Source organism: Phacochoerus africanus, chromosome 8 (genome assembly GCF_016906955.1).
Source record: "Phacochoerus africanus isolate WHEZ1 chromosome 8, ROS_Pafr_v1, whole genome shotgun sequence".
Taxonomy (NCBI): domain Eukaryota; kingdom Metazoa; phylum Chordata; class Mammalia; order Artiodactyla; family Suidae; genus Phacochoerus; species Phacochoerus africanus.
The window spans coordinates 36,253,435-36,279,817 of record NC_062551.1 but is presented as its reverse complement, the minus strand read 5'-3'; the positions used below and the strand labels follow the sequence as shown (position 1 = coordinate 36,279,817).

The following is a 26,383-nucleotide window of genomic DNA, read 5'->3' as shown; positions in this document are numbered from 1 at the left end:
TAAACCATTTGAACCGCATTGGGAACTCCTTAACTATTCAAAAACGACTACCTGCTAATCCTAAGATTAAAATATTTAATCTTTTCTATTATTAAGTATGTAATGAATAGCTCTACTTAGATTTTCCTAATCTGCATTTAAGGAAAGTCTGTCTACAAGTGTCATTCTTTTTCTTTCTTTCTTTTTTTGCTTTTTAGGGCTGCACCTGCGGCATATGGAAGTTCCCAGGCTAGGGATCAAATTGGAGTCATAGCTGCCGGCCTATACCATAGCCACAGCAATGCAAGATTGGAGCCACGTCTTTGACCTACACCACAGCTCACAGCAATGCTGGATCCTCAACCCACTGAGCGAGGCCAGGGATCGAACCCACAACGTCATGGTTACTAGTTGGATTTGTTTCCACTGAGCCACTGTGGGAACTCCCACAAGTCGCATTTCTTAAATTCAGAAATGAACTTTCAAGAAAGGAGTGAAAATCAAAAACCCTATAGCCATAGAAGCCTCATCTGTGATGGAACCTGGGGCTATCCTAATAGTCTCTTTCCTTGTTTCTATGTCATTATTAATCATGATGATAAATTTTGCTCAAAATCATCAAATATTGAGAAAGATACGTAGGGCGACACCAAGGCAAAACTAAAAAGATATTTTGGAGTTGCCGTTGTGGCTCAGGGGAAATGAACCTGACTAGTATCCGTGAGGATGTGGGTTACAGATCTGGAGTTGGTGTGAGCTTTGGTGTAGGTTGAAGACTTGGTTTGGATCCCGTGTGGCTGTGGCTGTGGCGTAGGCCAGCAGCTGTAGCTCTGATTCGACCCCTAGCCTGGGAACCTCCATTTGCTGCGAGTGCAGCCCTAAAACGACCAAAAAAAGAGAGAGAGAGAGAGAGAAAACACCCAAAACTAAATAACGTATTCAAAACTTTTGTATATACATTTCTTATTAGGAGGAAAGGCATAGTGTACTTCTAGCTTCATCTCAGTTCAGAACATCTTCCTTTCACAGTCAGCAAAAGTATCTTCGTTTGCTTTATGAGAAAACTTATTTTTAGTCTCATCTTTAATCAGTGATGTAGCCCAAATAATTTATTCCCTATTTCTGGAGGTTTGGATTTGTCTCCTCTCTCTCAGGTTTCTCCTTGGTTTCTAGTTTGTAAACCCCTTAGGCCAGGAACCCGGTTTCTCTTCAGTCATTGTTTTTTGTATACGCAGCTGTGAACCCTTTTTGCATTGAGTAAGCACAGATGGTTGTCATCTGCAGTGAGTTCCAGTTCAGTCAGTTCAGGTATTGCTAATTCTCTCATGCAATCTGAGTTGATTTTCAGGGGATGGGAGAGAGAACCTCCTGTTTGATTAATGATGGAAGAAAAGCAGCCACAACACAAATAACTAAAGTGGTTTTTTTTCTTTTTTTTGTCTTGGACATGTTGGTGTTGGTTGGACATCCAGCTGTATCACTAGATCTTTTTTTTTTTTTTTTTTTGCCTTTTAGAGATGAACCTGTGGCATGTGAAGGTTCCCAGGCTAGGGGTCAAATCAGAGCTACACCTGCCGGCCTACACCGCAGCCACAGCAACACAGGATCCAAGCGGAGTCTGCGACCTACATTACAGCTCACAGCAACACCAGATCCTTAACCCAAGGATCAAACCTGCGTCCTTATGGATACTAGTTGGGTTTGTTACCGCTGAGCCGCAATGGGAACTCCAAAAGTATGAAGTTTTTAAAGTACGTGATACTTTTTTGCCCCACCAAATTGTCTCCCGAAGTTTTTGGCTTAAGTTACTGTTTAAATCGAGTTTTCTCCCTTGTCTACATGGTATGCCTGGAAGGTGGTGAAAGAGATACGCATAGCTCCGAATAAGCTGAGTGGAGAAGGGAAGCCAAAGATTACAGAAAATTGCAGAATGAATAATTTATAGGTGGCGAAAAAGATATGCATAGCTCAGAAGGAGCTGGGTGATGAAAGGAAGTCAAAGGTTACAGATAATTGCAGAATGAATCATTTATACTCAAGTAATCTAGAATTAACTCTATCTAGAAGTGAGCAGGCTCACTAAAATCATCACATATCGGGGTGTTTAAGATGGACAAGTGCCATGTTCCAGGGTCACCGTTTTCCCAGGGTGCCAAGAGCTCTGGTCATTTGCATTTTAGTTTCTTTTGTGAAATGACCACCTTTCCTGGGGCTGAGGGGAGAAAATATAATTGTAGTTTGGGATCCGGCAGTGTCCCCTGAATGCTGATCTCTCCATTTCGTGTGACTTGGGCTTTTTGCATGGGAGTTCCTTTCTGTGAAGTCAGTTTACATGGGACTTGGTCAGAATTGCCTCTTCTGATTAGGAGCTAAGACCTAAAGTATAACTTCTTCAACTCGTCTTAGCGAGGTGGTTACCACTTGAAACTGAACTAGGTTTATACCTTCTGGAGTTGGAGGTTTTTGTCTGACTCCGCGGGCCATGACAGCGGGGTCCCTGATATTTAGAAATTTCCCATATTCTGTAATTCAGAATTCAAGGGCACACAGGTTAATTTGTAAGTTGGATGGCAGTCTTATAGATTATGTAAAAAACTTGGCTTGGTGTTAGTAGCAAAACTGGTTTCGGAACAGGGATTTCTTAGATTGTTTTACATCTTTATGTTTAAATCTGTTTAATATGTTAATATTTATTCTCTTGTAAGTTTCCTCATGCCTAGTTGGCAAAATTAATTTGAGCTATGTAAATCTCAACTGCTTTTTCCTCTTACACATGTTTTTAACCGTTCACTTTTTATTGTAAGGTTATATTTTTTCAGAGGACACATTTTCCAGCACATTGACTAATGTATTTTTGTTTTTTGGCTGCGCCTGTGGTATGCAGAAGTTCTTAGGCCAGGCCAGGGATCAAACCTGTGCCACAGCAGTAACAATACCAGATCCTTAACCTACTGAGCCACCAGGGAACTCTTCCTCTTCCTTTTTTTTTTTTGCTTTTTAGGGCTGCACTCGAAACACATGGAGGTTACCGGGTTAGGGGTCGAATCGGAGCTACAGCTGCTGGCCTCCACCACAGCCATAGCAACGCTGTGTCTGTGACCTATACCACAGCTCAGGGCAATGCTGGATTCTTAGCAAGGCCAGGGATTGAACCTGCAACCTCGCAGTTCCTAGTCGAATCTTCAACCTCGAGGTTCCTTGTTTCCACTGCACCACAAGGGGAACTCCTCTTACATTTTTATGCTTAAATAATTCGAATGTTTAGGAATTTCTACCAAATTCTTTTTTTTTTTTTCTTTTAATTTTATGGCCTCACCCAGAGCATGTGGAAGTTCCCAGACTGGGGATTGAATCCAAGCCATAGCTGTGGTGAAGACCAGATGCCTTAGCCCACTGTGCCAGGCTGGGGATCGAACCCCTGCCTCTGCAGCAACGCAAATCACTGCAGTCGGATTCTTAACCCACTGAGCCACCAGGGAACTCCTTGTCTTACATTTTTATGCTTAAATAATTCAAATGTTTAGGAATTGCTACCTAATTCTTAAAGGAGGTGCTAATTGTAATGAGCTGGCCTTATAGCAGATGGTGGGGACTTCACAGACCGTGTACTGCACGCTAAATTAAATAGAGGGAGTTCCCATCGTGGCTCAGCAGAAATGAATCTGACCAGCAGCCATGAGGACGCAGGTTCGATCCCTGGCTCCACTCAGTGGGTTAAGGATCCAGCACTGCCACAAGCTGTAGTATAGTTTGCAGACGTGGCTCAGATCCCACGTTACTATGAGCTGTGGCGTGGGCCAGCGGCTACAGCTCTGATTTGACCCCTAGCCTGGGAACCTCTGTATGCTGTGGGTGCAGCCCTAAAAAAAAAAAGACAAAACTAATTAATTACTTAGAGAAATAATTCCTTTACACTTTTGATATGTTCTTTATTAATGACTTTCTTAGAAAAGGCAATCCTTTGGAGGCGAGTCTGTGTTCTGCCGTATTGAGCATTTGTAATGCTGATGTTCTGTGTGTTTTTCAGGATTGGGACGGCTGCGCTGGCGGTCCAGGTTGTGGGCAGTAACTGGCCCAAGCCCCACTATACTTTGCTGATTACGGGCCTGTGCCGTTTCCAGATCGTACAGGTGGTCAAAGAGAAGCCATATCCCGTTGCCGAAGTGGAGCAGTTGGATCGGCTCGAGGAGTTCCCCAACACCTGCAAAACTAGGGAGGAGCTAGGAGAACTGTCGGAGCAGTTTTACAAGTATGCAGTGCAAGTGAGTTGCTTTCAGTTTTCTCTTAAAAACCTCTTTTCTTCCGTTTCTTTGTTGCCCCATGAATTTGTTGAGTGGCGCGGTTACCAGGCAGCATATGTTTAAATGCTTTAGCAGTGTAGTATATTAATATCAGTTTGCTTTTGTTGAGATTGGACCTAAACCATTCTAGGACATACCAGCCAAAAGGGTATATCTAAAGTTATCCAAAGGGTATTTTTTTTCTTCTTCTTTTTGCCTTTTCTAGGGCCGCTCCCGAGACATACAGAGATTCCCAGGCTAGGGGTCTAATTGGAGCTGTAGCCACCGGCCTACGCCAGAGCCACAGCAACGCTGGGTCCAAGCCGGGTCTTCGACCTACACCACAGCTCACGGCAACACCGGATCCTTAACCCACTGAGCAAGGCCAGGGATCGAACCCTCAACCTCATGGTTTCTCGTCGGATTCGTTAACCACTGCGCCATGACGGGAACTCCCAGAGGGTATTTCTAAAGCTTCCCTTTTAACTTCCAGTGTTTCCCAACCAGATAGTTATTAAAGCTAAAAACTCTTAAAAATTAAAATAATACAGAAGCTGTTCATCACTAGAACATCAAGCCATCAAATTACAAGTTACGTTTATGCAGAAATCAGGGTCACACAGTGACTGGTAATAACTAAGGAAGATTAAGCCCATGGTAGACTGATTTCAGGTATGGTTACACCTTGCTCATCTAGACTTCCGGGAGGGGAGGGCACATGCATTAACTATTGGACTCTCTAATTCTGGGTTTGCCTTGTTTTGGTTAACTCTAGATTGAACAGAAAGCTCTTCCCTTCACCCCATTTTGTTTCAGAGCTTACTGAAACACATTATGAAATGTAGTCTTCGGTTTCCTCTTGCTGAAATCCAGTGACCGAACTGGAGCTACGCAGGTCGATTTTTTTGTCTTTTTTTTTTTTTAGGGCAGCGTCTGGAGGCCTTATTATGACAAACACCACTGACTGAGGAAAGATGTGTAGGGCAAATGCGCACAGCCTGTGGAATTTGTACCAGATGTGGCATTTGCAGTGACACATCGCTAAGGGTGAACAGCAGTGGGAAAGTAGAAAATCTGGAGCTGCACCTGCGGTGGGGCTGAAAGGAAGAACCCCTTGAAGAAAGAAACTTCAGTTTAAGGACAGGAGTGAATACAGTATTTAGGGATGAAGGAGAGAGAGGGGGAAATAGATGTTCCCTTCCTTTTCCTGGGTAATCCTCCTGGGGCCACTGTCCTGTAGACACAGCTCGGGGCTTCTTCCTCTTATTCTTTCCCTCTCCCCACTTTGAATCCATGGGGGTCACTTAGGGACCCAGGTGGGTTGGAGAGTCATTTCAAAACATGCTTCTGTCATTGCCGAGGAAGGAAACGGGGAAGTGTGGCAAATCTCTCAATGGCTTTTAATTGACAGAAGGGACTGTCACTTCCTTTCAGGTTTCATGGTTCAAGGCCAGACCCATAGCCATATCCGTGTTGAAAAGGAGAAAGAACAGCCCTATCCTGTGCCCAGTAGGAAAGGAGAACTTTGTCAGCGGGCCCAGTGACTATCAATTACTGAAAGTGTGCCTTGAGCTTCATCTGTCTTAATCCAGGATATACCCTGGAAGGTGTTTTTTTTGTTTTTGTTTTTGTTTTGTTTTGTTTTTTAAGTCATTCAATCAGTGCTCAGATTCTGGTTACTCCAATGTTCTACTGAAAAACAGTATTTCAGCTACTGATTGGCTAACATGGTAGCATCAGTCATGTTAAATCTCCAGAATTTGACCATTTCATCGTGATTGTGTAAGAGACTGTCCCGTGTCCTTAAGAACAAGGGTCTTGATGTCTGCAGTTGATTCTCAAATGTCCGCAGTAATTGTATGAGGTTGGGGAGGGAGAAAGCAAATGTGGGAAAATGTTAAAATTGGTGAATTTGGTGCAAGGGGTTTATTGTGCTATTGTAGCTTTTCTATACATTTTGATTTTTTCAAAATGAAATAATACATTAACTTACACATTTACAGAGCCTCTTATGAACAGCAGTATTGTCCACTCTTGAGCCATTTTCGCTTTTCACACTGACCAGTGTTTTAAAAGTACATCTCTTTTCCTCTGCGTCCTGTAAAAGTGCTTGGACAACAATCATCAGTCATCTTTCAAAAACAGAGACTTTCCCTGAGGGGCCCAAACATGAAACCTGTATGACAGTATGATTTTTTTCAGTTCACAAATGATAGCAGATGTCACTGAGAAAAGTTTTTTCCTCTTGCAGTTGGTCGAAATGTTGGATATGTCTGTCCCTGCGGTTGCTAAGTTGAGGCGGCTTTTAGATAGTCTGCCAAGGGAGGCTTTACCAGATATCCTGACGTCAATTATCCGAACAAGCAACAAAGAGAAGCTCCAGGTACGTTGTTCCCCTCTGGAATGCCACATGGCTTTGTCACTTCTTACTCGGATCTAGTAAGTGTTGCCTTACAGGTAAGAGGTACTGGAGACCCACAGAAGTAGTTAAGATGCTTTTACACGTAAATGGACTTTTAAAAGTGATTGCTTTACATTTTCAGATATTCAGGCAGTTCTTTTATTTGCATTATCAGTACTGGCAGTTTGTCAATTTATGGAAAAAGTGAAAATGAGAATAATAAAAAGATAAATATTTAAATCAAATGTATAAATATGCTTTGTCTCACTCCTTTTTTTTTTTTTGTCTTTTTGCTATTTCTTGGGCCGCTCCCGCGGCATATGGAGGTTCCGAGGCTAGGGGTCGAATCGGAGCTGTAGCCACCGGCCTACACCAGAGCCACAGCAACGCGGGATCTGAGCCGAGTCTGCAACCTACACCACAGCTCACGGTAATGCCGGATCCTTAACCCACTGAGCAAGGGCGGGGACCAAACCCGCAACCTCATGGTTCCTAGTCGGATTCGTTAACCACTGTGCCACAACGGGAACTCCTGTCTCACTGCTTTTTAAAAGTGTGTAGTCTTGATCTTGCCCTTGTGCATAGGCCAGCTTTGTTAGAATTCATGTTTCTTATGAACCACACTTATGATGTGATTTTATTATTCAATTTTTTTTTTTTTTTTTTGTCCTTTTAGGGCCACACTCGTTGCCTATGGAGGTTCCTAGGCTAGGGGTCAAATCGGAGATTGGCGCTGTAGCTGCCAGCCCGCACCACAGCCACAGCAATGCCAGATCCGAGCCACGTCTGTGACCTACATCACAGCTTGTGGCAATGCCAGATCCTTAACCTGTTGAACGAAGCCAGGGCTCAAACCTGCATCCCTGTGGATCCTAGTCAGTTTTGTTTCCGCGACGCCACGATGGGAACTCCTTATCTGTGATTTTTAATTTCTGTTTCTTTGAAGTAGAAGGGGTTTTAAAGACACTTGAAAAATAATCCAAGTGCAGACTCTTAGATTTGAATATCTTTCCTCCAAACTGTAAGTTTGCTTGCACACTTATTTTTATAGTATTTTTAGCAGTCTGCTTCATTGAATCTTCTTAGAACATTTAAAGTTACTTTTCATTGAAACAGCTCTCCTTATTTCATCAGTTTAATACTTCAACAGTATACTAGTAAGTGCAGTTAATGGAGACAGCTTGGGTTTAAGCATAAGAATTCAGTTCAGGTGGTAGGAGCAACGATTGCAGGAGTTCTAGAGAGTAACTTGGAGCTGAGCCTTAGCAAGGATGTTCACCAAGAGCCCCGAGAGCGTTATTTGCTCAGATTGTTCGTGGAGGTTGGTTAAAAGTGCTGCTAGTCTCTCGTGTGTATAAAAATTTAATGTTTTGAACCTAGGACTTGCTTAAACTTCTCCATGTCTGGGCTTTAAGAGACTCATTCCCAGAAAGAGTTGACATAAAATGTGTCGCTCTAAGGAGTTCCTGTTGCAGCTCAGTGGGTTAAGACCCCAGCACTGTCTCTCTGAGGATGTGGGTTCGATCCCTGGCCTCGCTCAGTGGGTAAAGGATCTGGCGTTGCCGCAGGCTGTGGCGTAGGCCTGCAGCTGCAGCTCTGAGTTTGCCCCTAGCCTGGGAACTTCCATAGGTGTGATGATAAAAAGAAAAAAAAAAAAAAGTGTTCTTGTTCTTACAACGATACACATCGCTTCTTTTTTATTTCTGTCTCTTTTAGGGTTCTGCTGTTTGTGTAAAATAACTTTGCTGGTAACTTGGTTGTATCAGCCACAGTGTGGCTGTGATTCTTGATAGGAGTGGTCTTTTTTACTTAACAGTTTAAGTCGTGAGTCTTGACTGCCTTGTGTTGAAGCATCTGTTTCTGAGAGGGTGATCCTGTAAATTTCCTCAGATTTTAGATGCTGTGAGTCTGGAGGAGCGGTTCAAGATGACCATACCACTGCTTGTCAGACAAATTGAAGGCCTGAAATTGCTTCAGAAAACCAGGAAACACAAGCAGGATGATGAGAAGCGGGTAAATGCTTCTTTTAATCCACTTTTTCACATTCCTAGTTGTTTTTGTGTGATGTGAGATTCTATTTTTGTTTTTTGGTATATATATATATATTTTTTTTTTTGAAGAAAAAAAATGAGGGAATAAAGAAAGGAACAAAGAAGAAACAAGTTCATTGTCTCTTACTACCAGAGTTGCTGATACAATTTTGAATTCTAGTTCGTCTCTCTCTGCTCCTTCTCCATGTCTGGATTCCCCCCCCCCACCTTTTAAGCATGTAGATGTTTTCTCTTTTTTTTTTTTTTTTTGTTCTGGTAATCATTGAAAGGGTTGGTTTCCTAAGGCATTTCTCTTTCTGCCAAACATTGTGTAATGTTTTCAATATTTCAAAAATGAGCAAATAACTGCAGTGAGTGTCTTTAAGTATCACTTTTTTTTTCACTGCGTGCGGTGTTAAGAACATACCACAAAATTGTTTCTTAAAAGGTCTCTGTCAGCGTATTGTGCCATAATTTGGCTGAATTTTTTATTTTAACATATTGTTTTATAATATGTAATTATAAACGTAATTATAATTATGTTTCAGTTTTCATTTGCTCCAACTGTTAAGTCTTTTCCTTGAAGTTAAGAGTCTTCTATCTGCTAGAGATTTGATAATATCCACTTTCCTTGTAGTTTTCCTTTAGTTGATTTTTTTTTTAAAGTATTTCACTCTTTAACCCATGTGTAATTGAATATACCCTGTTACTAAGGTGAAGAAAGCGATTGTATTTTTTCCCCAAAGCTTTTTATTTGACCTAACAGCATTATTAAGTAATCCTTTACTTCCCCACTGATTTGTGTGACCTCCATTATTGTCCATTTACATGGATGATGGGGCCTGTCTGAAGACTGCCTTGAATTGTTGACCTTACTGTTGTTACGTGTGGGCAGAGTTGAGATCCGGAAAATATATCTGATGTGGACAAGAGTGAAAACGATGGTTCTCCAAAAGCTGTTGGAGAACCAGAAGGCTGTTGGCAGTTAAGTGAAGGGTTGAGAATCATGTTACAGAGGGGATGGTCATGAGCACAGGAGAGTTTCTCCATTGGAGGGAGGACACTCTGGAGACAGAAGAGCAGGCAGGAAGGATTCCTTCCTGGTGGGACTAGGACTAAAGAAGGGGCAGGAAAGTAGGCTGAGAAGGAGAGGTGGGAGCAGCTTGTCTGGTGGTGGGTGTTCTAGGATGCCACGCTGTTGAGAGCAAACACCAGAAATCTGAATCATTCTGACGGGAGAGCAGATCATTCACTCAGGTTATTCATTTTGTGCAGAAAGACAAGCCAGTGCATACTCTGCATTGGGATACACGGAAAACTCACAGCTTCCTAGCAGCTAATGTTGCCATTTCTTAAAAGGCACGTTGTTCAAACTTGCTCAAGAAAAGTATCATGCAAGCAGCCGTTACTCTCAAATGTAGGAATCAGGAGTTCCTGTTGTGGTTCAGAGGTAACGAGCACAACTAGCATCCATGGGGATACAGCTTTTATCCCTGGCCCTGCTCAGTGGGTTAAGGATCCAGCATTGCCGCTAGCTGTGGTGTGGGTCATAGATGCTGCTCAGATCTGGCGCTGCAGTGGTAAAGGCTGGGAGCTACAGCTCTGATTCGACCCCTAGCCTGGAAACTTCTATATGCCGCACTTGTGGCCCTTAAAAAAAGAGAGAGAGAAAGAAAGAAAATAAAACATAGGAATCAGAGTATCCTAAAACTATCCCCTTGCCTATTTCCCTAAGAGTTCAGAAGTGGGGGAGAAAATGGCATAAAAAAGTACTTTTGTCTCAATGAAATAATTGATGTGCTTTTTAAAAATCTCACTTTAAAAATATTTTTAGTTTTTTGTACATTAAAATATTAATTTGCTAATGGCTTGTGTAAGAATCAAAGTATATATCTAATATTTCTGTTTTAGAAAATTACATTTTTTTACCGTTTTTTTAGTTTTTAACCTTTTGTATTTGAATGTATTAAATAGGCAATTTCATAGGTTAAAAAAGAAATTCTGGAGTTCCCATTGTGGCGCAGTGGTTAACGAATCCGACTAGGAACCATGAGGTTGCGGGTTCGATCCCTGACCTTGCTCAGTGGGTTAAGGATCCGGCATTGCCGTGAGCTGTGGTGTTGGTTGCAGACGTTGCTTGGATCCTGCATTGCTGCGGCTCTGGCATAGGCCAGCAGCGACAGCGCCGATTCGACCCCTAGCCTGGGAACCTCCATAGGCTGTGGGAGAGGCCCAAGAAATGGCCAAAAAAAAAGGACAAAAAAAAAAAAAGAAATTCTGAGGCTTTTAAATTAAATACCAGTATACCATTTTGCTCCAGTAATGGCCAGAATCGATTCATGATAATAATGAGTAGAGAATTTCAGAAGGTAGTTTTTAAAAATGATAGCGTCATGGAGAAAGAGAACCCAATTTAGGCCGTTTGACCTGGCCGAGGAGACGGTTGTTGGATTGCTCCAAAGAAGAATTACAGCTCCGTGGAGACAAAAGCCAAAGTACAAAGTACAAATTACTAAGTCATTGGTAAGGAAGGGGAAGCAGTGGTTAAAGCCTCTCGTTGGAAAAGCAGAACCTCACAAGGGAAGTAAAAGGCATGTAGTTAACAGGAAGGGACCACTGATAAGATAAAACATTTTGAAAGGAGGAAGACTTTTCTATGTGTGTTGCACACAGAGGCCGTGGTGGAAATGGTAAACCTGAGAGTGTATGCTGTCGTCTGTGCACGTGGGTTGGAAAAGAATTTCTGGACTCTTAGCGGAGAGAAAAGAAAGAATTTATTAAGCATGGTGAGGTGGAGAGAAGGTCGAGTTTATTGAGATAAGAGACGCTAGAAGCACAGTGGTAGGACTTCCTGGCAATCAGGGAGAGCCAGCTCCAAAGAAAGAAGAGCTTAATGTGAGAGATGCTATGCTAGCCGCAGGGTGACTTCCTGACGATCAGGGAGAGCCGACTCTGAGCGCAAAGGTCGTGTCTTTTTATAACCCTGTGATACACCTGCTGATCTGCTGACCTGCTGACGGGTTGGGGAAAAAGGAGTCTTACACTTGCTGGGTGGTTGGGATATATCATGGCTTATAGGGGCAGGGTGAGGGGTGGCCACATACCTTTCCTAGTAGGGAGTAGGAGCTGGCCAGTGCTTACGGTGGGGAAAGGGGCATTTCACTGAGATGGGTGGGGCGATGATAAAGGTCTGGTCATTCTCGTCTTGGCCAAAGGCTTTTGCGTTCCATATCCTTGAAGGGGCCTTGAAGCCCAACGGTGTAGAGGGAAAAATGCTAAGTAGTACGAAAATAGTGGCTATAGTAGGAGCTCAAAAAAAAAAAAGAAAGAAAGAAAGGAAAGAAACAAGGCAATTCCTAGATGTTTTAATTATTTCCAGTAGCCTGTTCCTTGATTTTTTTTTTCCCCCCTCATGCAGGCAATATAAGCACATACGGAAGAATGTCCACCTTGCCTTGGTCTGCTTTTTATTCTTATTTATTTTCAAAATTTTTTAAAGTATAGTTGATTTACAATGTTGTGTCAGTTTCTGCTCTACAGCAAAGTGACCCAGTGATACACATATACACATATATACACACATTCTGTTTCTCATATTATCTTTCATCATGTTCCATCACAAGAATTGGATGTAGTTATCTGTGCTGTACAGTAGGATTGGTCTCCTTTTTAAATTCTACTGCCTTCGTATGTACCTATGCCTCCTACTTACCATTCTGAACTTTAAAGATTTGGAATCTAACTATAAAAATGTTTACTCAGCCCCTTACGTGTAGCTAGGTCCTCTGTTTCCAGTTTATTTCGATGTAGAGTTTACTCTTCTACCTTCTATGTTAGGTTATAGCAATACGCCCTATTCGGAGGATTACACACATCCCAGGAGCTTTAGAAGATGAGGATGAGGATGAAGATAATGATGATATTGTCATGCTAGAGAAGAAAATACGCACATCCAGTATGCCAGAGCAGGCCCACAAAGTCTGTGTCAAAGAGATAAAAAGGTACGTTGTGGAAGCTGTTCATTCATTAGTTTTTTTCGTTTTGCTTATTAATGTTCACAGTTCTTGCTCGTGGAAACAAATCTGCTACGTTGCATTACGAAGCTGAGTCCTTTGTCTTAGAGTCTTTGATCTTTCTCCTTTCCTAGTTTAGCGTGTTATGGACCACTCTGCTCATCTTATCTTTCCACCCATCAGCTCTCACGTCTCTCGTCTTTATGGCTTTCCTAATTCTCAGGTGATAGCTGTGATCTGTGTGGAATGCTTTTCCCCCCTTCATTTCCCTACCACAACCTGGTTCTTAAAATGTTCTTGGTACCCCTGAATCAACGTCACTTCCACTGATGTCTTTCTCGAATGCTGGGTAGGTGCTACCACTCCTCCACCTACAATGTGCTGTGATCCACGATCATTGTCGCAGCTGCCTTTTCATAGTCTTCAATAATGGACCATATTTACTTGGAAATAATCTTTATTCAGTTATTACTGTGTTCTTGACATGTCACTGTTTTCTTCCTTAGCTTATAAACCCTAGAGGACAGGGACTGTCAGGTTCTCTTTGTATAAGAAGAGTACAGGGGAACTTTGATGGCAGGATAGGGTATGTGGGTTTATTACATTTTCCACGATCTCAGGGTTCAAGAGAAAAGCAGTTTTTCCTTTCCATGCTTGTAACATTGTAACTGTATTGCATTTTCTGTTATGAATGAGTCATAATCAACCTAACTGAATGTTCAGTAACTGAAGATTTGACCTCTGAGGTTCACAGTTAAGAACATAAATAAATGTAGTTGAGGCATATTTTATATTGACTCTGACATTAGTTAATAAATGCAGACTGTCTATTGTATGCAAAATGCTTTATTAAGCACTACATATATAAGAGAAGTTGCATTTTTTTGTTAAGTGATGAGCTGACTTCTCTGATACAAAACCATATGTAATTACTATATTATGCATGGTTAGGCACTTCAGTAAATGAGTAAGTGTGATTTGAGACTCTCGCTGCGAGATGCTTTATCGCAGGCCATATTTTAAGCATACAGTCAGATATAATGTTTCCCACTATTTAAAACAAAACAATCATCTATTTAAAACAAAATAATCATTTATTATTATTAACTAGATCTTTAAAAACTTTTTCAGACTTGTTTAACCAAACATGCATGATATATCTGACCAAAAAAGGGAGATATACTTGATTTTTTATTATTAACTACATCTTTAAAAACTTTTTCAGACTTGTTTAACCACACATGCATGATATATCTGACCAAGAAAGGGAGATATACTTGACTTTTCTGTTTTACGGAATTTTTCTTGAACGGTTTTGCTGTGTATTCTTTTCCTGCAGGCTCAAGAAAATGCCTCAGTCAATGCCAGAATATGCTCTGACTAGAAATTATCTAGAACTTATGGTGGAACTTCCCTGGAACAAAAGTACAACTGGTGAGTGAACAAAATAACTCTTTTTACAGTCTAAGTGTCCCACAGGAAGCTCAAGCAAATTCTCTTGAAATGCTCCCCATTGATTATCTTCCTGTCACAGCCCTTTATGGTGTTAAAACTACAGACTGAGCTTGTGTCACCTAGGTTTTAGGATGAAACATGATAAGGAAGTGCTCCATGCCAGTGCCCTTTGCCTGATGTTGGAAAAAGTAGGATTTTCTGTAATTGGTGAAATATGAGTTTCTTAATATCATCAGTCAGGCAGACAATAAACTTTTATATCTAAGTCTCTGTGTTAGGAGCTAAGATAACCAACACTATTGAAATAGTTGACATTAAGGGCCAGTCAGTACTAGAGACAGTAAATCTTTGTTTTCTGAAAGAAATTGCATATAAAAACAAGATAACAGTAAGACACTTTTACCATCTGGATGTTTGTTTTCCTCGGACCAGAGCCTTTTAAAGAGTTTAAATCCTTTTTATTCCTCTATTCTTCAATAGAGTTTTCTTTCTATCAGGAGCATTTTATACCAGTTTTTTAATGAATTTGCTCTGTATTTTCTCTTGGGTTGAGAAATAGGCTTAATGCTTTCAGAATTTTCAGAATCAGGGCGTTCCCGTCATGGTACAGTGGAAACGAATCCCACTAGGAACCATGAGGTTGCAGGTTCAATCCCTGGCCTCGCTCAGTGGGTTAAGGATCCAGCATTGCTGTGAGCTGTGGCGTAGGCCAGCAGCTGTAGCTCCTATTAGACCCCTAGTCTGGGAACCTCCACATGCCTTAAGTGCGGCCCTTAAAAGCAAAAAAATAAAATAAAATAAAATAAGAATTTTCAGAGTCATTTGACTTGCATTTATTTCTGTCATCAGACACTTTTGTTAAACTTACATACAAGATTTATTGAGTTCATCAATGGGTCAGTTGTCTGAACTAAGCAGGCATAAAAATAGCTATGTGGTTGACTTCTGAAAATTGAAAAGATATGTTGTTCTGGCTAATAAAACTCCTCCTACCTTTAAAACAATGCTGAAGATTTTTTGACTGCACCCATGGCATGTGGAAATTCCCAGTCCAGGGCTCGAACACGAGCCATAGTAGCAACTCAAGCCACTTCAGTGACAACATCGGATCCTTAACCCACTGCACCACAGGAGAACTCCAACGCTAGAGATTTTGCAGAGTGTTAGCCCAAAACATGTGTTTATGCCCCATATAACCGGATTTCAGGATCTTGAACTTTTAATGGTAAGCATACTTTCCTGTTAACCTACAGAGCACCATCCTCTCTAGTATTGAGAATTAAACTTATTATTTATTTATTTTTTTTTGTCTCAAAGTGGGCCCAGAATCATGGGCTACAATTTTAGGTAGAGCGGTGGGGTTAAGCCTCATCGTGGAGGTGATATTTGTACAAATACTTAGAAAAGACGTGGCCGGAGTTGTGCTCTATAATATCAGCTGTTCTGATGTCCTGTTGGGTACACGTGGCTCAGTGAAACATCCCTCTTAGGCAGCACATTTTTATTGTGCACTTAAGTAACCATACCTTCACCCAAAGCACTGGCTCTAAAGGAGAAAATGTTAGACAAGGACATAGTGAGTGCTTAGAGGAGCAAAAGACCTTTCAGAGCATTTTAAGACATTGAAGCCATAAAGTTAAGATACCTATATACACTTAATTCAGTTCTCCAAACACCTAGCCCTGTGTAACTGACTTCAAGAAGGGTTTCTGATAAAAACCGTTCCTTCAAGGAATAGTAAAGCTTATTAAGTACCAAAAAAAAAAAAAAAAAAAAGATGGCACAGAATGGGGCAATGTTAAAGTAGCCCATTCGACTTAGTTTTTGGTGTTTTTTTTATGGCTGCACCCACGGCATATGGAAGTTCTTGGGCCCAGGGATTGAATTCCAGCCACACCTGGGACCTACACCACAGCCGTGGCCGTGCTGGATCTTTTAATCCACTGAGCCGGGCCAGGGATGAAACCTGCCCCTCCACAGTGACTGGAGCCACTGTAGGCAGGTTCTTAACCCAGCATGCCACAGCGGGAACTCCCTTAATTAGATTTTTGACAGGATCACTTCGCATACGTATTACGTGTGTGGCTACAAACTGAGATAAAATTGGCCTAATCATTTTCCTTATGTTTTGACCACCTTTAGATTTCATTCCTGTTCTTTGGTTCTTGTTTTGGGAAGCAGGTACCTTATAAGTTATGCTCATTGTTCCTTCAAATGAATACTTTGTAAGTTCACATTCATCCCATTCTTTAGATTTTGGTTAAGTTTCTCTTTCTAGTTGAGCATTTGTATATAAAGTTAAAAGGCCAATTGACATTTTTGCTTTCTCCTAAATTCTATGAATCCATAAATTTTTATTAAGTGAAATCAGGTTATGCTGGTAAATTATAAAAGCAATTGTTTAGAAATACTAGGAAGTTTTTTCTATGTTTTCTTGTATTATTGAGGTATAGTTGACATACAGTGAACTGCACATGTGTAATGTGTATATTTTGATGAACTGTAAGTATGCACCTGTAGTACCATTATCATAATTTTACTTTTTATTTATTATTATTATTTTTTTTTTTAGGGCCGCATTTGCGGCATCTGGAGGTTCCCAGGCTAGGGGTCGAATCAGAGCTACAGCTGCCAGCCTACACCACAGCCACAGTCATGCCAGATCCAAGATGCGTCTGTGATCTACGCCACAGCTCATGGCAACGCCGGATCCTTCACCCACTAAGCGAGGCCAGGGATCGAACCTGCAACCTCGTAGTTGCTAGTCAGATTTGTTTCTGCTGTGCCACGATGGGAACTCCAGTACCATCACCGTAATTAAGAAAATGAACATATTCTTCACCTCTGAGTTTGCTCATGCTTCCCTGTGACCCTTCCCTCCATTTCCTCCCAGCCTTCCCATCCCCAAGCGGCCACTATAGATTAGTTGATATTTTCAAAAATTTTTTATAGATGGAATGATACAGCATGTGCTCCTTTTTGGAGGGTTCCATCACTCAGCATGATTATTTTAAAATTCATCCATATTAATGCATGTATCAGTATTTGGTTTATCCAGTTACCTGTTGGTGGACATTTGGGTTGTTTCCCGGTTTTTGACAACTGTACGTTAAACAGGTGCGAACTGGGAGTTCCCTGATGGCTCAGCCGGGTTAAGGATCTGGCATTGTCACTGCCGTGGTTTGGGTTTGATACCTGGCCGGGAAGTGCTGCATGCCATGGGTGCACCCCCCCCCAAAAAAATAACAATAATTAAAACAGCTACAATCTATGCTGGTAAATTTTTTTTTTTTTTTTTGCTTTTTATGGCCACAGTTGTGGCATATGGAGCTGCAGCTGCTGGCCTACATCACAATGCAGGATCCAAGCTGCACCTGTGACCTACACCACAGCTCATGGCATTGCCGGATCTATAACCCCCTGAGTGGGGCCGGGGATCGGACACACATCCTCATGGTTACTAGTTGGATTCATAACCTACTAAGCCACCATGGGAACTCCCTATGCTGGTAGATTTATTTCTTAATTTAGTTCATGTTTACATTTATGAAATACTGCCTTCTAGTTGAAGAGGTTTTACTGGAGTTAAATTTCTTGGTTTAACTCTTCTTTTTTTTTTTTTTTGTCTTTTTAGGGCTGCACCTGCGGCACAGGGAGGTTCCCAGGCTAGGGGTTGAATCAGAGGTGTAGCCACAGGCCCACACCACAGCCACAGCCACGCCAAATCTGAGCCACATCTGCAACCTACTTCGCAGCTCACGGCAGCGCCGGATCCTTAACCCACTGAGGGAGGCCAGGGATCGAACCTGCATCCTCATGGATGCCAGTCAGATTCATTTTCACTGATCCATGATGGGAACCCCTGGTTTAATTCTTAATTGGAAAATTTCTGGAAACACTGTAGTAGGATGCCTGCAGGGGAGGGTGCATTCCCATAGTTAGCCCCTAGTCGTCACCAGGTCAGTTTGGATTGTCTGTCCCTCTGGCTCTAGCTGGGCTGTTGGGAAATCTCTTTGGGTTCACAGAGTCTTCTGTTAACCCCTAACTCTCCAGTGCCTACTTGTAAGTGAGGTAGGTTCTTGCTGTGAGATTGGGGGAGGGCTCTGCTCCCTGTTAGTTTACACCTGGGAAAGAAGTTAATTCAAACTTTACAGGTTTAACTGCTCTGCTCTCATTTCATCTGCTAAGCTTCCATGTTGGTATGGGTATAGTAGGTATCTGTTTGTGGCATTGATGGAGTTGTGACAATTTCCAAACCCTGTTTTTTTTTTTTTTTTTTTTTGTCTTTTTCCCCATTTCTTGGGCCACTCCTGCGGCATATGGAGGTTCCCAGGCTAGGGATCAAATTGGAGCTGTAGCCACTGGCCTACACCAGAGCCACAGAAACGTGGGATCTAAGCCCCGTCTGTAACCTACACCACAGCTCACGGCAACGCCAGATCCTTAACCCACTGAGCAAGGCCAGGGATCGAACCTGCAACCTCATGGTTCCTAGTCAGATTCGTTAACCACTGCACCATGACGGGAACGCCCCAAACGCTGTTACTTTCTCTTTAGACAGCAGGGCTAGCACGCAATGTGCAGACCCTTGGTAACACCAGGGGTCTTGTCTTAAAATGTTGGTATTCTCTCGGTAATATTTTTCCAGGATTTATTTTAACTAATGACTTGAGGGAAATGCAGGATGCATATAGTATAATGGTCTGAGAATATGAAAATTGCAGATTTCATTATTTGCTTGCTATTCGTAGCCTAGTAAGTTATTCTAAGCTTCCACCCCTCCCCCCTTGCCCTATTTATAAAGTGAAATTAATTACTAACTAGGAATTTTTATCAGGTTCGTTCAAGGTAATTGTAGAGAGTTGAGGGCAAAATGTTTATTTGAACAGAGGGCTGACTCCCATTCTTTACTATAATAGCCCAGAAAATATGAAAACAAAGCAAAACTTACTTTTTTACAACTCAGAGAGTTTCTGCTGGATGTGTATTAGCATTAGAGATGCATAGCACTCATGGACCCATCATGAAAATGGTGTTCCATTATCATAGGTGCCTTTTTAGGTACAAAATGATATTTTGATGGTAAGTTTTTCTCCTTGGACATGATATAATAAATACATTGATAACTTAATATTGAACTGTCTTTGCATGACTGAAATAAATCCCACTGGGACTTAGATTACTCTTGGAATAGACTTGATTTACCAACAGTTTTAGTATTTAGAGCTATACAAAATGGAATTGGTCTGAAGCATGGGTTTTTTGTTTACTGTGGTAGGTCTTCGTGTCAGTGTTAGCATCATAAAACAGGAAACTTTCTTCCATTTATTCCTCTATTCATTGGTTGGCTTCTGAAGCCCGGAAAGTGGAAGAAATTCTGTTCTTCCTTTTCTAAATCACTCAGCCAGGACTCTGACTAAAATCAATAGTATGATAATTAAATTATGTATATTACTCCTTAGCTAGGTTTTTGTAGACTAGCTTGCAAACCAAACTACCATCTAAAGCCATTTTTTTTTTTTTCTTGTGGGAAAGTGCATAGCAAGTTCCAAATTAGCGACTGAAAGAGTGGGCTTGTGTGTGTGTTTCTCCCTCTCATTTTTTTCTTTCTCTTGTCCATATCCTATGATTGTAGACTATCCTGGCTGCCACCCAACTGATGCATTCGTTTTGGCTTCCATGACCTAGTCTTTAATCTGTGATTATTTTAGGTACTAAAGCACATCAGTAAGCCTGATGACAACTTGGCTCTAGAAGCAGGGCCTGATTCATACATTTCTGGTGAGACTTTAATTGATGGAACTTAGGCAGTTGTGTCTTAATTCTTTTTTTTAACCCAGCCCTTCTGTTTTAGAAGATTAGCTGTTCAGATCTGCATGGAAATTTATTTATTTATTTATGTTTTTTTAGGGCTGCACCCATGGCATATGGAGGTTGCCAGGACTAGGGCTCTCTTTGGAGCTACAGCTGCTGGCCTACACCACAGCTCACGGCACCGCTGGATCCTTGACCCAGTGAGCGAGGCCAGGGATTTAACCTGCATCCTCATGGATGCTAGTCGGGTTTGTTAACCACTGAGCCACTGTGGGAACTCCCTGTGTGGAAATTTAGTTAGAAGGATGCACAGTGAAGCATGCTTTATAACTGTAAACATTTGAAGATAGCCTAAATGCTCAGGAGTAGGACATTGAAGGCTTCAAAAAAAATCTTATCTTGAAAAATAGGTATGTGAGTTTGTGTGTGCATGTGCACGCACGCGCACACACACACACACAGAACCTGGAATGATGCACATTGAAATGAAGAAGGTAGTGATGCTCTCTAGGGGGCAATTGAGATTATGGGTGACTCTTTCCTTCTTTTTATTAGTGTCATCAGGTTTTGGGGAATGAGCATATATTACTAATATAATAAAAAAAAGACATTTTTAAAAAACAACAAATGCCAGCACAACTAAAATAGAAATAATGTGTTTCTAGAAAATTATTCCAGATGAAATGATGTGAATATTAACTTCTTGAGTTTTTGATTATGTAGTGTCTACTATTTCTGTAAATACTAAAATCTTAAGCAAAAAAAAACCAAATCTGGGTTTCCCCGAAGACTCATTCAGAAGGATCCAAGACTGCTTTTGTCACATCCTTTTTCAAAAAAGTATTTTGGCCCTTACCAGACTGCAAAGAAGTTCTTCCCGGAGTTCTCATCATGGCTCAGCAGAAACGAATCTGACAAGCGTTCGTGAGGACGCAGGTTGAATTCCTGGCCTCTCTCGGTGCTTAAAGATCCAGCGTTGCCATGAGCTGTGGTGTAGGTTGCAGACGTGGCTCGGATGTGGTGTGGCTGTGGCTGTGGTGTAGGCCAGCAGCCGCAGCTCCGATTCTCCCCCTAGCCTGGGAACCTCTATATGCTGTGAGTGTGGGCCCCCTGCCCCACCGCCCGCTGCAAAAAAAAAAAAAGAAGAAGTTCCTCTGTTGAGATATTCCATGTGCTCAAGTTGTTTCTATTGGGTTCTCTGACAGACCGTCTGGACATTCGAGCTGCCAGGATTCTTCTGGATAATGACCATTATGCCATGGAAAAATTGAAGAAAAGAGTGCTGGAGTACTTGGCTGTCAGACAGCTGAAAAACAACCTGAAGGGCCCCATTCTGTGCTTTGTTGGCCCTCCTGGTGTTGGTAAAACAAGTGTGGGAAGATCAGTGGCCAAGACTCTGGGTCGAGAGTTCCACAGGATAGCCCTTGGAGGCGTGTGTGATCAGTCTGACATTCGCGGACACAGGTAGGATACTTCTCTTGGTTCCGTCTCTGATTTCCTTCCTTTTCATTTGACTGGCGTCTCCCCGAAAGCAAGGCATTACATGTATCTCTTCCTTAAAGGGCTGTTTGTGCTACTTTGAATGGAAAGGACATTCATGGTACTTACCTGCTAGCCTAGAGCCACTACCCTAATGGTATGCCCAAACTAACCTTGGGTGATGATGGACGGGGCGGCTGTGCCTCAGCTTTCTTGGAATCTCATTTAAATGCAATTACAAGTGAGTTATGATTAGATATTATAGTATCTTTATATTCACTTTGGCCCAGTACATTTCATAAATAATGACCCATGACTTTTTTTTTTTTTTTAACTTTATGGCCCCACCTGTGGCATATGAAAGTTCCCAGGCCAGGGATTGACTCTGAGCCACAGCTGTGACCTAAGCTGTATAGCTCAGGGAGCACGAGATGCTTTAACCCACTGTGCCAGCAATGACCCAGGTTGCTGCAGTCAGATTCTTAACCCATTGCACCATAGCGAGAGCTCCAGTGACCCATAACTTTTAGAGTTTAAAAAATAAGTGTAATAGTTCCCGTTGTGGCGCAGCAGAAACGAATCTGACCAGGAACCATGAGGTGGAGGGTTTGATCCCTGGCCTTGCTCAGTGGGCTAAGGATCCAGCGTTGCTGTGAGCTGTGGTGTAGGCCGCAGACGCAGCTCGGATCTGGCATTGTTGTGGCTGTGGTGTAGGCTGGCAGCAACAGCTCTGATTAGACCTGTAGCCCGGGAACCTCCATATGCCCCGGGTGCGGCCCTAAAAAAGACAAAAAAACAAAAAGAAAAATAAGTGTAATAGCAGGCAGGAAGGAGGAGGTAAATCTTTGATAAGGAGTTCCCGTCATTGCTCGGCAGTGAACCCGACCAGGAACCATGAGGATTAGGGTTCGATCCCTGACCTCACTCAGTGGGTTAAGGATCTGGCATTGCTGTGGGCTGTGGTGTCGGTTGCAGACAAGACTCAGATTGTGTTGCTGTGGCTGTGGCCTAGTCTGGAAGCTGCAACTCCGATTTGACCCCTCGTCTAGGACCCTCCGTATGCTGCAGGTGCAGCCCTAAAAAAAGCAAAAAAAAAAAAGAAAGCTTTGATAATAAATTTGTTCTGTTTGCAGTTTACACTTTCTTTCAAGGAGGCTGGCTTGAGATGTGATTATGAGTAGGAAAGAGAAAGGCTAGGATAATTAAGGCTTATCCTTGCATTTTTGACACCCCTTCTATAAAAATACATTGAACTGTAAGAACTATGTCTCTGATTAATCTGAAATTACTGGAATGAGATTTGCATGTTATATTCATTGCTTTCTTCTCTCCCGACGTCTGTTGCTCAAATTGGACCATGCCTTGAGAAAGCACAAACCTCTGTTTCACGGTTGCACGTTGTGAGGAAACATACCTATAGTGTATGTGTTAAGGAACATTTAAAAATGCAGAACATTTAGAAATGTAGAAATCATGAGCTGCTTAAAAAAATATGATGTTGTGTACCTGAGACTCATATCATGTTGTATATTGATTATATCTCAAAACACTTGTTTTAGAGAAGCCATTTAACTTCAAAGTAGAACGTCATGTATCGGAAGAGAAAACGTCTATCCTCAAAATCATACCTCAGTCTTACAGTTGAAAAGCCATCCGGATTCGGGGAGGGGGGGGCGCTTGGCAGCCCTGCCAGGATAAGCATTGAACAACTGCTAGCGGCCAAGGGTGGTGGAAATACATATTTACAGTTTTGTAAACTTGGATTGTGGGGGAAAAGAGAATATGATACTTTTTTTTTTGTCTTTTTGCCTTTTCTTGGGCCACTCCTGCGGCATATGGGGGTTTCCAGGCTAGGGGTCGAATCGGAGCTGTAGCCACTGGCCTACGCCAGAGCCACAGCAGCGCGGGATCCGAGCCGCGTCTGGGACCTACATCACAGCTCACGGCAACGCCGGATCCTTAACCCACTGAGCAAGGCCAGGGATTGAACCCGAAACCTCATGGTTCCTAGTTGGATTCGTTAACCACTGCGCCACGACGGGACCTCCAAGAATATGATACTTTTAAAACATTTTATTTTCCATTTGTCTTCTTCATGAGATCCTTAGGCAGGGATGGGAAACTATTTCAGAAACTTTTTCTTAGAAAATGATTCTTTTTAGTCTCTTTTATTTGCCTATTTACGGTTCTTTAGGCACTGAAGAAAAATCCTTCCAAAATTTTAATAGCTAAGCAATGAGAACTGCAGATTAGGTCAGGGAATTGACTTGGGTCATCCTTTCAGGCAATTCCAACCATATTTTTGTTGTCCGTGCTTATTCTCACATGTGCCACTAGAGGCTGTAGTTTGCTTTTGTAAAGAAATGGGCATGCTGGACCAATCTTGGAGAAGCCAGTTCTGGGTCTAAATCTTCTGATGTTTTGAGCTTTAGGAAGGTATTCTCATGCAAGTGACTTGATTCCTGCATCTTCTTTTACTTCCTCCTTTACTTATCTGTAGTTATTGTGTAGGTATTCCGTGGAATTTAGAGAGTGAGTTGGTGCAGTTATCATCACGGGCACACAACATGTAGGTATCTGTCCTTACTTCTTCCTGCGTTGGTTGTTACTGATTATTCATTAAGACTTGAAAAGTGCATAGTGCCTGGCACACAGTGAGCATTCATTAAAACTTAGCTTAAATTAAGATTTTAATTCTGTATCCTCAGGAGGACAAGTTTAGATTTATAAACTTAAGCGTGACTTTTAATAAAATTCAATCTGATTTTTAAGTTGTACCCAGAATATCCTGGTTTTGGCATTTATTTAATTAATGTGGCAGGATTGTAGAAAATGTAGTTTCTGTGATGTTTGTTCATAGGTAATATGTACTGTCATAATCCCACCACTTGTTAGGAACATTGCTGAGTTTAGACAGATTTCTGGGTTTCTTTCTTGTGTGTGTGTGTTTGTCTTTTTAGGGCTGTACCCATGGCATATGAAGGTTCCCAGGCTAGGGGTCCAATTGGAGCTGTAGCCACTGGCCTATGCAAGAGCCACAGTAACACGGGATCCGAGCCACGTCTGCAATCTACACCACAGCTCATGGCAACGCCGGATCCTTAACCCACTGAGCGAGGCCAGGGATCGAACACGCATCCTCGTGGATGCTAGTCGGGTTTGTTAACCACTGGGAACTCTGACAGATTTCTGTTTTAAATCTTCACTGAAATTGATATAAAATTTGTTCACTTTTTTCAAGTGAGTATACCTTTGTGTATGTGGCTGTCATTAAGAGAACTGAATCTAAAGAAGATAAAAATTTCTTTTTTTTTTTTTTTTCCTTTTTATGGCCACACCTATGGCATATGGAAGTTCCCTGGCAAGGAGTCAAATGGGAGCTACAGCTACAGCAATGCCAGATCTGAGCCACATCTGTGACCTACACCGTAGCAATGCTAGATCCTAAACCCACGGAGCAGAGCCAGGGATTGATCTCACATCCTCATAGATACAACATCAGGTCCTTAACCCACTGAGCCATAATGGAAACTCCAAGAATTTCTTTTCTTTTCTTTTCTTTTCTTTTTTTTTTTTTTTTCCTTTTTAGAGCTGTACCTGAGGCACGTGGAGGTTCCCAGGCTAGGAGTCGGATTGGAGCTACAGCTGCCAGCTTATGCCACAGCCACAACTTGGGATCTAAACCATGTCTGTGACCTACACCACAGCTCACAGAAACTCCGGATCCCTAACCCACTGAGCAAGGCCAGGGATCGGATCCATATCCTCATGGATCCTAGTTGGGTTCCTTAACTACTGAGCCAGGAAGGGAACTCCAAGAATTTATTTTCTTTATTGAGTCTTTTGTGAAGGGAGCTTTTGTATGTGTAAATATAAGGTTTTTAGAAATGTATGGTGCATATTGAGGTTATAATCATTGCCAAATAAAAAGTGTGTGAATTTGTCTTTTGAGTCATTCTGAAAGCCTGATTTCCGATACACCTTGCTGGTAAGTAAGTACTCCCTAGCCATCACTGTACCAGACGTTTCATTAAACACTCCAGCAACCTGCCCTTGTGCTGTTGGGGTCTTACTCCCCACCCACCCTCTCAATTATCAAAGCCTGGAGAAAATTACGTGAAAACCGGTTTGGGAGCAGGTAGAGAGGGGGCTGTGGTTAACTAGAGGGGTGGAGGGATTGGGAGCAGACTGTGCGCCTGTGTCAGAGGTAGGGGTCGAGGAGGCGACTGGAGGGGAGAAAGAACAGTAGAGGATTAGAGCATGACCAGGGGTGGGGTGTGCAGGAACAAGTGGTTCCATGTGACAGTTGAGGCATTTTGGGAACACCCAGGTCATGGCATTTAAGTACTGGTCACATGCTCACAAGCAGAGTTCATGCGAAGTTTTGTTTTTGCTCAGCCTGAGTAGGCAGCACTGTTCTGCAGCCTTAAAATAGCCAGGGGAAAACAGAGCTGCTTTCTGTTGTCTGTCCTGCTTATTCTCTCGATCCTGTTGTTGACTTTCCCTTTTTGCCCTGCATGGAGCTCCAGCCTTTTGGTAGAAGTACCTGTTTATGTGAAGGAAGATGCTAATACATTCGGAATTGATTTTAAAATCAACCTAAGACATGTCTTTCAGCGTGAAAGTGATCACGAGGCGGGAGATGGGGAAGAAAAAGAAAGACTCGCTTTACGTTTAAATCTGAAACTGGGAACATTATAGGGATCTGACTAAACATTGGTCCATTGTTTTGGTTGATATTATTTTGAGTGGATTAGAGGAAGAATAGTCATATTTATGCTGCATATTAACTAATGCATTTTTTCCAGTCTTAGCCTTTCTCATTTCTCATTATCTCCGTTGGGACTTTTCTAACTACCTTATAAGCCACAGAATGTCTGTTCTCATCTGTCAGTTTTTATGACTTACATTTTTATTTTTAAATCAGTTCAT

The 26,383-nt window shown here is 42.0% G+C and overlaps 1 protein-coding gene across 1 annotated transcript in view; it reads left to right on the top strand.

Annotated features, from left to right (window-relative positions):
* LONP2 (lon peptidase 2, peroxisomal) overlaps positions 1–26,383 on the top strand; it is a 90,260-nt gene that overhangs the window by 4,706 nt on the left and 59,171 nt on the right. Inside the window, exons 2-7 of the mRNA XM_047792129.1 lie at positions 4,007–4,241; positions 6,511–6,642; positions 8,551–8,673; positions 12,528–12,691; positions 14,043–14,137; positions 21,178–21,436. Coding sequence (XP_047648085.1) covers positions 4,007–4,241; positions 6,511–6,642; positions 8,551–8,673; positions 12,528–12,691; positions 14,043–14,137; positions 21,178–21,436 — 1,008 coding nt within the window. The remainder of the gene's footprint in view (positions 1–4,006; positions 4,242–6,510; positions 6,643–8,550; positions 8,674–12,527; positions 12,692–14,042; positions 14,138–21,177; positions 21,437–26,383) is intronic.